This window comes from Euwallacea fornicatus, chromosome 12 (genome assembly GCF_040115645.1).
Source record: "Euwallacea fornicatus isolate EFF26 chromosome 12, ASM4011564v1, whole genome shotgun sequence".
Classification (NCBI taxonomy): Eukaryota; Metazoa; Arthropoda; class Insecta; order Coleoptera; family Curculionidae; genus Euwallacea; species Euwallacea fornicatus.
The window spans coordinates 481,339-496,914 of record NC_089552.1 but is presented as its reverse complement, the minus strand read 5'-3'; the positions used below and the strand labels follow the sequence as shown (position 1 = coordinate 496,914).

The following is a 15,576-nucleotide window of genomic DNA, read 5'->3' as shown; positions in this document are numbered from 1 at the left end:
CAGCCAATTTTGGACGCCCTGTGCACAATAAATTGCACGAACAAAAAAAGTTCGAGATACGGTTAAAATTTAATGAAAACTTTCAAATGAGAATTTTTTATTTGAGGAACCTATTTACAGGAAACAAAGTACCAATTTTGCATACTGAATTCTAAAAAGGAAAATAAAACTTGGCACATGCTGGCAACGGCGACAGTGTAGTAGCAGGTCAACGACAGCAGAGCGCGCTATGTTCGTTTTGCCCTCGCTCGCTTTGGCGCCGATTCACTTTGGTTTTGTGGCGGCAAATCAAAATTCTGCGGGAAATCGATGGCCCGCAATTGCTAGGGCGCAATCGCCCGTCTACCCATCAGATTTCCTCCTTGGGGAGTTATTTCTTGCCAGAAATCTTTGTTTTGAAGTTTAGCAACCTGTGGCATATTCTATGTAGTGTTTAAATATGCAGGAATAATATATCGGGTGATAGAATTCAGTAAGTAGTTCACAAAGAAATGAATAGAGAGAGTTATTTAACGAATTACGGCGTGATGAACTGCCGATCCATATGTTCACAGAGAAGTGATGTTAGTCCGATGGACAACGACAGGTTGCGAGTGGTGTTTTACTCAGAATGACTTTCAGGGGCACATGAGCAATAGTTCTTTGGGAGCTGATCGCATGTCAGTCGCGTTCTGACGAATTAGTTACCGCTAATTTCAATGTAGACCATATGGTAGACTAAGGAAGACTGCGTCAAAACGCGTTTTTTTCCATATGAAAAACACGTTTTCATTCTCCATACAGTCGTGTTTCGTACTTAGAATTGCGCCTCTTGAAAGGTCTTCTGAGTAACACGAAAAGAGATTCTATTCAGCGCGATTCCCGTATTTACTTCTTATTTTCGCTCCCGTTTTTAGGTGGTCTCAAAATGCCGAAGACAACTCAAGACAAGCCGAAAAAATCTCAATCCAAGTACACCTTCAATGATCTAAATCGGGATCTCATCGACCTCGACCACTTTTGCGAAGAGAACGACATCAAGATCAAAGATAGAATCGAGCTGCTGAAACCCATAACTTCCAAAATACCGAAGAAACCTCTAAGTCGTTTCACATTACTGTACTGGTTGCTGTTTCTCGGAGCTGTCGGATTGGTGGTGATAATCGTGAGAAAGAATTGGGAACCAATTTCATGGCACATTGCCGCAGTTACCAGAATTACCATGATCAAGGTTCTGCCATACTACGATTGGAGATATTTGAAGGATGAGCGTTGTTTAATACCTAAATGGTTTTCTTCTTCGGTGAAAAAGCCAGAAGAGGTCTTCGATTGCGATCTCTGCGAATCATTCAGAGATTTTAACGACTTTTTTGTTGCGTTGAACGAAGAAAATTCCTCGGTTATGATTAGTCAATTTATAGATTTGGATAGGCCGATTCTAATCCCCGGAGTCATTGATTACTGGATCACGAAGACCCCCGAAGACTTTATCAGCCAGCTACTTGACCAGAAAGAATTCTCCTTTTCCTTTCCTTGCAATTTGGAAACTAACATCCACAACAACAAACGCGACGACATCGATTTACAAGAGCTTTTTGAGAAAACTCCCAACTTCGACAGCTTCTTCCTGCACTTCCAAAACTGCGATAAAGAGGCCATGAGGATATTCAGGAATTACACGTACAGGCCTTCCATCGTTCCCGACGAAATTGCCCCGGTGAGCTACAACTGGCTAATATGGAATAAAAATTACGGCCCCACCAAGTACAAGAAGCTAAATTTGATCGAGAAACACACTGTAGTCGGCCAGTTGTTTGGAAGTACTGCTTTGAGGCTGATCCCAAGAAAAAACTGTGCAGATATTTGCGATACTATAGAGGGAGCGTTACCAGCAGGTTATATTTTAATATTCACCAGTCTCTGGGATTTGGAGTATTCGCCTCAAGGGGAGGAGGACAATATGGCTGTTGTATTGGAAATCAGATAGATTTAAGGTTCGGCGTTTGAATTGTTGTGGTTAATGTGGGCGTTATTGAATTAATCTGAACTAGGGAGTAGGAATCTGTATTACGAATGGGTCCAATCTGGCGGATTTCTGGTACAGATGTAGGTACTCTGGGATTCGTTGCTAATCTAGTAGTATGCAAATTTACTATCTCTAATGGATGTGTAATATACTCTGCTGCGGATTAAATGCCGCCTTATCATTATTACTGCCTTATTTCTTCGCCATCGGAGAGCACTAAAAAACTACTAAATCGCAATGAGAGCGGCAGTTACAATAAATTATTTCATAATTCCTATAAAGCGCTAATAGGATTTGCGGCGCACGAGGTCGGCCGCGCATCATAGGGGGTGTTTCAGATTTTAGGGCGCAAATTTTAATCGAGCAATTCATCTCCGAAGACACGTAACTAGTTGCTGAAGCGAGAAGTTTTCACCGCTACACGAGTACAAAAATTGAAAAAAGCAGTGTACGATTGATATCGTTCTCCTTTTCATCAACGGTTTCGAATCGTTATTGTCCTATATGTAGGTAATATTAAGAAAAAGTTAGCGGGATTGAATTACTCCATAATAGTAAAGTAGGAAAAGTCTTCTCTGAAAATACCGAATGATAAACTTGGCACGATAATCGAAATCGCGTAGGTACGTCGTCACCATCATCATCATCAGCGTAATCGGCAAATATCTAGCATTTGCTACATTGTACTACATGCATATAGTCATCAGAATTTCAAATATGGTTATATAAGAATGCTGCTTGCTCGCGTGGCTTGTAAACTTTCTCTTTTCTCGTTCTTCATCGGGTCCGTACCGAGTCGAAAATAATTACCATCTAACCCACGACGTAAAAGAGTCACGTGTTCCTTTTCTAGTACTCAAAAACGTTGAGTAATCTATATTTGCTGGCTATATCAAGCCAATTGTATTAACCCGAGCTAGCTCGCATGGATCGCTCAACTTTATCTGACCGGACGAACCGACTTCGTTGTCGAAAAAGTTTACCCATCGGTGTTGCGTAAAAAATGTCGTGTTCCGCCCATGAATTTTCACCCCTCCCCCAGCTGGTCGCGAATCTACAAAACTCGTCGTCGACTCGCGTTCCATTACTATTAACTCGGGGATGTTACATTGCCCATGCGTGCTCGTTATGGCATGTACATTTCGCGCTGTGAAGTTACGCGCCTCAACGTAAGTCGGGAGGTCCGAGAGTACCATGTAAACTATTAAAATTGCGCACTTTATTTCGAATTTACTTTTTATTGAGGTCGAATTGAAATTTCTGTTTTTGAATTGACATCACTCGAAAATCAGGAGCATTTCTTTCGAATTTCTTCCTCTAAAGCCCAAAAATCTTGCTTCTCGTTAAACTGCTGGATCGTCCTTTTATGCAGTTCCTCGACCGAGGGCAAGTCGCCTCCATAGTCTGCTGGCCAACATTTTTTTGGGACTATAGAAAACAATCTCTCTTGGCTAGCATTCGGAGGATGAGTTTGTATCTAAAAATCGCAATCACCAATGGAAAGGACAACAGATACCTACAACAATATTACCATGGTAATGAGCTCACTCTTCATGAATATTTTGATCAGATTCATAATTTTGCCGAAGAAACTCACGGTGTTGATAATGTGAATCGTCTTAATTTGGATTGGCAAACCTTCTTGGAGGAATTCTAGATATTTTTTCAATGCGGACATCTTGAGTTTTACGAGGTGCATTAGGCCCACCTAAAGGCGCTTTCCAAGTAAAACGGTGACTTAAAAAGCGTTAAGACTTACACCTTTGGTATCAATGATAACGATTAAACCTTTAGGCGGATCTCTTTCCTGGGAGATATCTAGGAGCATGTACGACACAGTCATTGCGGGGATTAAGTCGAAATTTGAGTAATTTGTGTCTTGTAATTTGAAATAATGGACGACGTAGTCCTCGTCCGTTCTGACAGGAATACTGCTTAGACCTCTGTAATGATTGCAATGCTCTAAGGACAATTACTTGCACGTTTACAAATTTGCACTTACACGGTATTCATTGCCCGTTTCAGGTCAAGTCTCTCCATATTCCAGTTATCGAATATTTCTGGACCGTTTTTCTTACACTTATAATACATTATTATGGTATTTTTTGTCAGAGGAATATCGTGTTCGCAAGATAGCAAGAAAATAACGATCAGTTCGTCTTGAATCTCCGGAAGCGATTCGCTCTGCACGGAGCTCAACCATGCTCGAATCGCATCTATACTCTCTTGCGTCGTTCTACCTTGCTTCACAATATCTTCTGATGTAAACTGGTAAGGTAGTTTCGTCATTGCTTTACCACTATAAGCGCAAAAAATTAATTACAAATATTTTAACGATTCTTCTATGACTCTCTAACGAGTTCAAGTTCTCAAAACCATTTTTAATTCGATGAAATTAAATATTTTATAATTTTTCATTATACATCATTAGTGCCTGACGTAAAAGCAGATGCACGTATACTGAGAAGTTACGCGTAGCCGTCGAGTTATGGCTTATTGATGTCATTTGGAGATGACAGGGGCAAGTTGAAAAAATGTGTCGTTTCGTGAGATTATAATTAAATGCAAATTAAATAAATTATATGGAAAATTTGACCAAATATGCGTAGATTGCCACTTAGCAGCAGTATAATAACAACCTTTATGCGGGCAAAATGATTGCGTCAAGAAAGTCCTTCTAGGTGGTAGAAATCCTCGATATTCGCATTTTTTCGCAGCCAGAACCAATAAATTAAGTCCCACTCAAAGGGCACATTTCGTGCCTGCTACGTGTGCGTTAAAGTTCGCTTTTGCCACCGAAACGCATGCGCGTTTGCCTCCTTAGTTCACAGTCACTTTGCACTGCGTGAACTTATAACCCAAAATGAACGTTGCTCCCTTGGTGGCAAACACCGCGGCCGATGCCAGGCGGGTAGTTAAACAAGGGGGCTACCAAGCCAAATGGTGGGTTTTCGCACGGTCGATTTAAGGCGGATTTACGTTATTTTGTCCTTCCGTAATGGAAGCGTCAGTGCTGTGGGGCGAGCGCAAGTCGCAACGTGAACATATCGTTGAATCGCGAAATCTACTTTTTGTCGTTGAGTTAAGATTTGCATGCAGTCTTGTGAGAGGCAGTTTGTCGTTACGTTAAGGATGGCGTTAAATGTACCTCCGTCTCTTACTGCGAGTAGAGGGGGTCAGGGACGTACTTATTTTTTTGCGGTCCAAATAAAAAAGGGTGAGTACGGAACTGGGTCTCGACTGGGTACCGACACGCAAAAAAACATTGCAATTGATTGCAGCCCGCAGGCGCGACCTCGAGGGCGAACCAAGGGCGAACACCTGGAGTCTCGTTGTACGACTTGGACTTTAAAGTTGCGCTTATCTTACCAGGTACCACACGCGCTGTACAACTTAACAAGTGCAGAGTGAGCTTTATTTCACGCGCAACGGGTATTGCATTATACACGAATGCGTTAAAATGAGCAATGAAAAATAGTGTAGAATTTCAATCGTACAAGAGTTGATTGACTTCCCCAATTAGTCACTCTATGAGAAACGTAATGAATGTAGGATTTTGAACGTAAATCGAGTTTTTGCGATCTACACGCATATCAACGTAGAAAATGAATAAACATGAACTTCCTCTCGAGCAAATGTTCGATCTTCGTATGTATTTTACTTCTTACCTTTCCTTTTGTCGTTCTAATTTCCTGTAACAAGGCTGTGCCTAGTAACCTCAAATAAACGTGCTAAATCACTGTTGTGCTCACGCTATAACTCGTCAAACCTTTCTGCATGGTAATACATACGTCTAGTACGATCACAATACTTTAATGAATATTGAATTTCGTAAAAGTGGAATTAGCATAATGCAATTTCATTGACGATTCGGCAAATTCGACGCATCAGCGTGAGGAATAGGGACGCACGTCTCAGAATCGTTTCACACGATAATTCAGAACCGGCGGCCGTTAAGGAGCAATAGCTCTTTGACATACATTTATAGCGCAAAATTCTTCAGCGTACTTCCTCGGATTTAAGTATTTATTTTAAAAATTATTGTTAACCCACATATCAGCAAAGGTGATTCGGCCACGGTATATAACAGATACCACTCGGTGCATGAAAGAGAAAATCGTTGACCACGTTTGTTTCGCTGTTAGATCTCGCGAAGGCCTAGGCGGAGTTGCATAAATATGGCGTTCGACGGAGTAGATCACCGAAAACGTGCTAAAATTCTTATCGCGGAAATTGCAACGTCCAGAACGAACGCACCAAATTCAACCAAAATCGGTGTACCAGGAACACGTCGCCAAACTTTAGGAAAATTCTCGTAGAACGTTTCAGAAGTCCAACCAATATCAGTTCTCTACCAGCGCGTGGGTTGGCACAATGGGAAATTATGCCGGCTCCGGCACGCTTCACTTGCGACGTGTGGGACCACTTGAACTTACGATTCCCCGAGAGTTGGATCGGACGTGGTCGACCTGTCAACTGGCCGCCCCGGAGTCCAGATCTGATACCTCTCGATTTATTTTCTTGGGGTTACCTCAAATTACTAGTTGGTGAAACAGCTGCAGCAGCAGAAGAAGAATTCGTCGGAAGGGTGACGGCTGCAAGTCACTCTGTTCCGAAAGATCCACATGTTGTTTTCCGCGTGGTTCGGCGTACGTCCGTACGTCAGCAAGGCGGAGGCGGCGATTTTGAACGACTCTCGCAATGCTTTATTGCTTCTCTTTTCTAATAATTACCTTGGAAGGCAAAAAGGCGTAAACATATGCACAACAATGTTTTTATCAATTTTTTTCCAGTGCCTTAACGACCCATTTCCAGATACGTGTCTGTAAGGTAACGTGACTTAACTTATCGCCCTTCACAACCTCCTAAAGTTGGGCAACATGTTTCTGAAACACCCTGTATGTAGCACGTATTTAGGTCGCAGTATTAGCACAGTTGATCACATTTTACATGCAACGCTGCGTGCCACATGCAGGAACTGTTGGAAGCAGTAGCTGTACCATACATTCGGCGTGCTGGCGTGGAAACGCGCTTTTTCAACAAGGTAATGCGCGGCCAGATATTGCTTATCTACGACATCGCACTGTTAACGTGCTTTCTTAGCCTCGGCGCTCTCTTGAACTTATCCAAGAGCTTTACAATCTTAGCGGATTATTGTTGTTTGTTTAGTTTACATAATGAGTAAACCCACCCAAAGCGAGTCGTGGGAGGTATCCGCCGGAGCGTTACATTCGCCAAAGTGACGTCACATTTTTTGGCGAAGTTTGGGGAATCGAAAGCTTCAATGGTAAAGTGAGTGTTTATATGCAATTTCAGGTTATTTATTCTTAGATATTCCGTGGTTGCCGACGAAGGTAGAAGTGGTATGCCAATATTTATTCAGTGCTCTGAGCAAACACGATTTACTCCGATTGCAAATAATCTATCGAGCGAGCTCTGAAAATGGGGACAACAATAACATTTTTCCCCACGAAAGCCGTGGCGCAAGTCGTGCGCAAAAAAAGCAGAGAATAAATAATAATAAAAAAATGTTACGGCACAGTTTGGGTCGCCTGTAAACCGCTTTATGGGAAATGGGGCAAAAGCGTCGGTCCTCGCCGATGCGTCGCATCTTCAGATTACCCCACAAGGAAGACGTTCACGTCTCAGCTACATTCGGAGCTTTGGCGTTTGTTCAAAGTCAATTTGAAAGCTTCGCAAGTGCAAAAAATCCGGCAAGATATTGCGACTCGCAAATGCAAAACGAATTACCCAACCATTGCAACAGTTACACAAGACATAACTTCTAACATGATTCAAGAACTTAATGAATACGTAATGTTTTGAATTTGAAACGCAACTCGAATGCGAAGAATTCATATAGAAAGTGATCTAGATACGACACGAGTAAACTTTTATCGACGATCCGAACAACTTTGGATGCGAACTAACGCGGGGGACCATCGGCAAGGTAAAGATGCACCAGTGTAAGCAACAGTAATTAATTGTGGCTACTTCGAGCCCCTACCCGAGATCGAATTCTTGCAAAAGAAACAAAAGTAAAATTCGTGGTCGGATCGAATCAGTTCCCACCTCCGCTGTGCGTTTCGCTAGTGCCCGGTATCAGGTACCAACGCAGCGAATACGTTAAATCGTTAAACTGCACTGAAAATCGAGACTAGAACATGGAGTTGTGATTGTGCGTTGAACCGCCTTTTGTGTACGTCATTTCGTTAGTTTGTGAGATAAAAAAAAAGGAAATTTCGAGAAAAGTAGAAATGTGCGCGTTGAATTTGAAACACCGCCATCCCTTCATCGATGGGTTACCGAGTCGCCCCGAAGGGAAGAAAAAGGATATGATCAAAATTCAAAACTGGTAGGTGAACCATGAATGTTGCCCTTCAATGGGAGGACTTCACGTTTGTTTTACCAATTTGCCAATTTGCTGAAATACCGAAATTAACGGACGCCATCGATGTAGCGTGTAAGTTGTGCGTAGTATACGCCCGACTCAATGCTGAATATCTACGAACTCCGTTAGTTTCGACACTAATTTCAACGACGGCTTTTATATTATTTGTGAAATAATTCCCAAGGCTGATTTCGTTATCCTCGTCGCTGTCTCCGCTTATTAAAGTGTCTCATTAAGAAACGCGTAATATCGGGTAAAACTGGAATTTCGTGGATTAAAACCTGATCACGCGCAGCAGCAGCAGCAAATTTTAAATTCAAATTTTAAATCGGAATTAAAGCGAAAATCATTTGGGTGAGATACTGTTTCGATTTTCTGCGTCTGTTCAGAGTCAGAGATTCGGGTGATTTTTCTGTCATGCATAAACTAGTTCGCACAATGAGCAGGTATCTGTTCAGGCCAAAGCAGAAAGCTACTCGAAGCACGGGCATACGGCGATGCATGCGATATTGAAAATTCCTGGAGGTGATTTTCGTAATACGAAGGGCGATCCCGAACTGATCCATCTGCCCCGGCAGGCGTTACCGGATGATTTTTCTTCAATGTGAGGAATCGCGAAAGGGGGGGGGGGGGGTTGCCCCTCAAGATCGTTTAGCTGAAGCGACTGGGGGAGGGCGAGTAAATATTCTTTTGAATATTCTTGGACACTTCCGCGAATTTTTATGGGGAAACGTCCGTCTCGCTGGGCGCAGCAATTTTCGTAACTATGCAAATGTCCGTATTGCAACATGTCGTACGTTGAACGTCTCGGAGGAAAGTTACATGATGGTGCTTGTGTATTTACTCTATTTGGAAACTCCGAGCGCTTTTACTTTTCGGTTCTAACGTTGGATCACGGCAGGTCCCACCCGACGCTGGTGGGATCACTCATCTATTCGTCACCCCCGGTATTTTCGGAACAAATTTATTCCTGTGAATAAACTGCAGAGTTAGTTCCCCATTTGTTTTAATCTAGGATTTCTCTCTCCTCTTCCCGATGCTGCGAATAACCAATGCTCCTGCGAGCTTCAGTTGCCGCAACTGTGCATACATTAACGAGATCGGTCCTCCGCATCAAAAATAGAGGACGTTCGCGACTATCAAATTTTCAAGCCAACGTGTACGGCCAAAATCAAATGTGAATGTATTATTATGCTCCGTTAACGAACGCCCGTAAACGAATCGCGACCTTTGTGATCGCACCTGGGTGGGTTCACTTCCCAATATCTTGCAACCAACTTTCCCTGCTACTTGCTAGTTTACGCTGTTGAGCTGAAAATGAATTATTTTCGTGTTATATCCAAGATATGAAACGTTGCTCAATGGGAAACGGGGGGAAAGGGACAAAGCGAGAACGTTCTGCGTTCCAATCTGTATATTGCTTAATCAGTAATTAAATATCTTTGTTTGTTCACAATGACAAACAACGATAACTGTATTGTACCTGTCAAGTCCTGATCAATTATCCGAAATTAGCACTGCCGCCGAAGTGAAAGAAGTGGTGAAAACAGTATTTTCTACGAGGCAGTTACGCAATTAATTGTATTGCTTACACCATCAACTTAAAGCCTCTAGTCATGTATTATTATTTAATGATCTATGTAATTTAAATGATAAGTTTCTCTCATATATGGGACACCGCTAAATCTCTACTATAATTAATGCTCGGAGAACTTTAATTAGTGGATATTAACTTTTGCCTTGATTTTAGGTCACAATTGACAATTATGCACCTAATTATAGCATGGACGGTATACTCTAACGTCAATCTTAATATCCGTTTACGTGCGAATGAAAGTAAATATCGGCGTTTAGGCGTACTGAAGCAACATTTGGATTTACAGGAAAGTAGGACGAAAATGTACGATTATTTGGATTTTTCAGGATGTCATCACAATCACATCTCCCAGAAGTTCACGAGGAGTTCGTCTATCTTTTCCTGCACGCGTGCTACTACTCTCACGAGAAAACGAAAAGTGCAATAGAAAGTTGGTTTACCATCAGAGCCAATTACCCCTATATATTCGGCAACAGAGACCCGCTGGAGCCTAAAATGAAGAACTTGATGGATATGGGGTAAATATTTGTTAATATTTAGGAACGTGGATTAGTAGGGAGGAATGCGGATGAAAAAACGATTTGACTGGTTTCCGCCTTTCGTTTTTTCTACCTTTTTTCCCTGCCAAAAACCTCAAAGAGGCCTCGAAACGGCAAAGGTGCGGCTTATTAGGCAGGCATTAGTTCCTTCTTCCATTTACAAATTGTGGTGTGTGAAAACCTAATCTTTAACAATGAAAAAAACTTAATTGAATACGTCTACCTAATTGTTGATTATACTGTAGCCATTAGGCTGATAGGTCTATGTGAAGCAACGTAACAGGATTGGAACATTTTCTGTGACGATTAAAGGGACATTTTCTACAGGAAAAAAACCGCGGTACAGCAATTTAGCGCTTGGAGGATACGTTCACTTCCTATGAAGAATTTTTTTTGATACGTCGTCTATTATTATTAGGAGCACAGATAGGTCGTAAACGGGGGCATCAGGAAGAAACCGAAGATCAACTCGAAGCCTTCGGCAATGCCCACTCTGTAACCACTGTAAAACGTCATTTTCGTCCGCACCACGCGGCAATGGCAAGACGTTCTACTTGATTGAAAATCAATTTGGATCTACTTAAGTTATCCAAATTTGTACTATACCGTAAGCAAGGAAAACACTTGGGTACTTAGCTTGACGATCGAATACCAGTCACTCAGCGGCAGCTAATCTTCTGCAATTATCATCCATTTGGAAACCTGTAAGATGAACCTCCCCTCCTCGGCCGTTGGGAAGAGAAATTTCAGCAACTGTTTATTTCCGATACGGCACGCACCGCACTGCCCGGCCCGGCCTCGCGCCCGCCTATGGCTTCATTCTTTTCAATCGACGAAATTCTCGTTTCGATTCAATATCAGCTGCTCGGCGATCGTGCGTCTTCGGAGGCCCGAGCGCAAACGAAACGATGTTCCCGGTATTGTCAAATAAAATCGAATTTTCGAAGTGCGACTTTTCCCCGTTTTTAAACGGACGCGATAAGGCACGGACGCTCGTTACGTTGCGGTTTAATTAAGCTTTAAGTCTGCACAGAATGTTCCGAATTCTTTCGCACATTTTCAGTCAAAATTTGACGATTTTCGCGAGCAAAACGGGCGAAACGCGGACGCGCCACTCACACTGACACCTGACAGTCGGTCTTTAGTCGTTTTCAAAATCTTATTGCTCGAAGCGGCGCTCCCGCCCGATGTACTCCCGTAAAGCAATGCCTCGTCTTGTTTATACTGAATTCGGCGAAATTCTGCTATCGGAATTAAAAAATTAATAAGATAAAATAAGTCCGAGAACTAGCGGCCCTTCAGCAAATAAAAATTCCCGTAAAGGGGGTTTCCTTCCTCGGTGTCGCGTAAACGGCCGAGCTTTGGAAGTTGGTGGTTCATGTAGAGATTGACCAAAATCAGGTGCGTACTTTATAATTTGCAGTCCGCTCGCTTAAATATCAATTGCACCAGCGACGTACCTTACGAGTTTTTCTAATAAAAGATGCGTACGATGATTATTTTATTCCGTATTACGAACATCTCGCTCGTCGCGCTAGCGCTCAACTGAATCACAAATGAAACGATATCGGTGCGAAGATATAAAAAAAAAACTTTACAATCCGCCTTTTCTAAGGGTACAAGTCACAGAGTGAACAACAAGAACGATCCGATGGCTTCCAAACATCTTCACAGCCTCTTTTGCCACCGTACAGCTCATCGGTCTAACTCCGGAAATGATATGCGTTCGGAAACAACATACATTGTCCCAATGTACAGATATAGAAGAACGCGGAACTTTTCCGATTTGGGCAAAAAAACCGCACTATGTGAGGATTAGACAAAAAAGTACTTCATTATGCATCCCGAACAGATCAAACTTAAACTAAAAGGGAGAGGACACAAGTGGAGTATCTAAATTCTTGAAGAGGTCGGGCAGAGTTTTATCAAAGGGCATGGCTAAGGGTTTCTTTAACTACAACTATTACGCCGCTTTGCAACTCTCTGCCTCAAGTTGCTCACAAAGTCAACAAAACGAGCACATATTCGCCCATGGGAAAACCGGAGCGTCTAACAGGTGCGGAAGTGTCAACTGCAATCGACGTGCGGCAAATTTTCACTTCCCACCCTTGTTAGACAAACAGCGATTTTTCCCTGCAAGAGACAGTTTTAGTATTTATTGCGTTTACACAGAGGTATAAAAAATGTCAACACGGATTGCTGGGAAGAAAACAGATATTAAAGAAGTTTATTGCTTTGTACATTTTCAGATATTTAATCAGACTTCCAAAAACTACCCCAGAGGGTTACCGGGTGCTTATGTATTCCGTGCGAGATCCAGATCCTACCAAAATGAACTTCAACGATGTCGTCAAGGGGTTCTGCATGTACAATGACTGCGTGCTGTCTGAGGATGGTTTGCAAGATGGGTAGGGGATTTTTATGTATAGTAAAAATCTTCGTTCTTCTTTCCCTAAAGCTTAAGCGTTTCTGAAACGTAATAAAAAATCGACTTCCTTAGATCCTCGACAAATTCTCTCGAGCGTTTCACCTTAAAATGTGTTTTCTCTCTGTTTCAGATATGTTGTTATATTTGACATGAAAGATGTATCGCTTGGACATCTGGCCAGAGTGAGCCTTCCAGCCCTGAAATGTTTCCTGTATTACATACAGGTAACTGCGAAATCCCACAGCCCGTTTCCCACAGGCTTTCCATGAAGCTCCGTATGAAAACGGAGCGCGGGAAGAATTGAAGAGCGGCGCAGATCCCATTTTCGGTCAAATCGTACGGGGTCCATTGAAGGCCAAATTACTAATACATTGCCAACTTTAACAGCAGGCAATCTTCCACAAAATCGTTCAAACACATTCCCAAGCAAAGAAATCGACGACTCTTCGTGGATGATCTGAATTCATTTAGATGCGAGGAAGAATAAAATTCATGAAAATTTGCCATTTTCCTTAAACAATTAACCGCTTTAAATGAAACGGAACTTTGTTATTTTCAGGACGCTCACCCTTGCCGCATAAAGCAGATCCATATCCTGAATACCGCAACATGGATTCATCACGTAATGAGGCTGGTAGTGCCTCTGGTACGATCTGAATTGCTTAATCTTGTTCGGTTCCATAAAGGTAAGAAAACAGTGGCGTTCTTCTGCGTGTAAGCTGCAGCTCGTCCGCCGCGTCGCTACGTCGTGGAAGCTATCGAATTTTTGCATAAAACTTGAGAATATTCTGTCTGAATATGTTGGTTGTGCTAATGTTCTACTTCTAGGCCCCATCCCGGAGGGTCTGCCTCTAGAGCTCTTGCCCATGGACTACGGCGGAGAAGCTCCGACTGTAAAAGAACTAGACACCATTACGAAATCCCTTTTGGGCAAGTATCGTCATTGGCTCATAGAATCTGAACACCTGAAAGCCGATGAGTCGAAACGCGTGAAAAAGGCCGGATTCTGGAATATATTTTCAAATCGGAATTCTCAACCGGTCGAACTGGACGAGAAGACCATCCTGAAGAATCTTCAGATTGATTGACAGGAGTTAAGTTGGGAGCAGGTGTTTAAGGTATATCTACTGCTGTTATGGTTAAATGTGTTACTGCTAGATTTCTGTACATAAGCTGTAAGGGAGAGTTGAGTAAATTAAATATTTTCTTCTATATATCGACAGCTCTGCTGTAATCTCGCTATATTTCTCTTTCTGTTGTGGAAGATTTATGTTACATTTGTATTATATTTTTAAAGCGTTCAAATTATCGTAGTCTTTATTTTTTTAAGCGGATAATATAAGTCGTTTTGGTTAACAGATTTTTCCTCTCCCCGAATCCCTCTGGACAGCCCGACCGTCGAGATTGTGCGGAAATTATATTCTTCCAGTTCAGGACGCCGAAACTGACCCTTCTCAAATTGACCCCCCTGTATATTTTTTGTTTTTCAAATTAATTTTCCATTGGAAGAACTTTGAGCTACGAGAATACCAACATCTGCACAATAATTGTTACTCGTGCGAAATTAATTAAATTGTTTATTTGGAGGTACTTTATCTTCCAGTTTATCGTTCAGTATCTGGAATACAGGTTCTGGTAATTAAATTTTGGCTTTGATAACGAAAAGAGATCAACAAATCTGCTCAATCAAGATTCGAAACTTACCGTCGGTGCTCGAAATGTGCATGTTTCTAAGAAGTTCTGTGAAGCACGTAATGTGCAGTGAGCGCTGCGGGAGCTTGAGAATAAGAATTGCCCGGTTCTGTCATGGAAAGCGGAGGAAGACTTTCGTTTTCAATGTTTCAAAAGGAATGGTGGTTTTTCCGGAAAAAGAAAAGGTAATGTGGTGAGAGTATACAGGGCGACGCTGGAGAGGTTCCTGTGCATTCATACCGTGTGGTGAAACAAGTCTGGAAACCCCCACGTCAGGTGCTCAGCATCCTTCACTAATTTATCCCGACTCCGTATCCGAAGCATAATTCCTTATTAATCATTGGAAATATCCAAACGTCCCAAAATTTTAGCTTGAACGTGCAGTTTAAATCATTTATCATCTCTGTGAATAGTGTATCATACAAAATGCATTTCCGCGATTCAGCTACATACATGCTATATCATAGAAATTGAGATAAACGGAAATCAATATGCATAATGATAGGCAAAATGAGGGTGTTTATACCAAAACGACCAAATCGGACAGATCCAAGAAAACTAACAGGAGAAAACTGAGTTGCGACCCGGCTCGATAGATGGCTGCAGCGAGTTTTCCTGGATACTTTTCCAGGCGGTGTTGTCAACGTGTGGCTATGTAAACTATGAGGGTATAATCGGTTTTCAAGTGTGTCGAATTAAATTTCTATGTTAAACCAACAAACTAACAACGTCGGGTCAGCCGGACTCGGAGGTGGAAGAAGATCTCCTCTTGAGTGAGCTCTAAAGGCGCAAAGTGGCAGAAGATGTGGATACGTGAGGAATTCAAAAACTGACCGTTCGCAAATGGTCTAGGGGAAAATACGAAATACTCGATTTATTCGCTAGTTGATGTCTTATGGGTGCAAAAAATGGGTATTTGATGAT

General features: G+C 42.1%; 3 protein-coding genes across 3 annotated transcripts; 2 read left to right on the top strand and 1 right to left on the bottom strand.

Moving 5' to 3' along the window:
- Window positions 1–186: 186 nt before the first annotated feature.
- LOC136342617 (uncharacterized) lies at window positions 187–2,190 on the top strand. The gene is made up of 2 exons (XM_066288604.1): window positions 187–472; window positions 897–2,190. The coding sequence occupies exon 2, from the start codon at window positions 908–910 to the stop codon at window positions 1,964–1,966; it is 1,059 nt and encodes a 352-aa protein (XP_066144701.1). The 5' UTR covers window positions 187–472; window positions 897–907; the 3' UTR covers window positions 1,967–2,190.
- Window positions 2,191–3,223: 1,033 nt separating this feature from the next.
- Window positions 3,224–5,902, bottom strand: LOC136342621 (alpha-tocopherol transfer protein-like). The gene is made up of 5 exons (XM_066288611.1): window positions 5,674–5,902; window positions 4,008–4,304; window positions 3,765–3,948; window positions 3,537–3,713; window positions 3,224–3,482 (listed from the first exon to the last, which is right to left on the bottom strand). The coding sequence occupies exons 2-5, from the start codon at window positions 4,292–4,294 to the stop codon at window positions 3,294–3,296; spliced, it is 837 nt and encodes a 278-aa protein (XP_066144708.1). The 5' UTR covers window positions 4,295–4,304; window positions 5,674–5,902; the 3' UTR covers window positions 3,224–3,293.
- A 2,144-nt stretch (window positions 5,903–8,046) lies between these two features.
- On the top strand, window positions 8,047–14,316 carry LOC136342620 (alpha-tocopherol transfer protein-like). Its single transcript, XM_066288610.1, has 6 exons — window positions 8,047–8,360; window positions 10,320–10,511; window positions 12,782–12,940; window positions 13,091–13,184; window positions 13,520–13,646; window positions 13,789–14,316. Exons 1-6 carry the CDS (start codon window positions 8,263–8,265, stop codon window positions 14,046–14,048), a joined length of 930 nt encoding a protein of 309 aa, XP_066144707.1. The 5' UTR covers window positions 8,047–8,262; the 3' UTR covers window positions 14,049–14,316.
- Window positions 14,317–15,576: the final 1,260 nt, after the last annotated feature.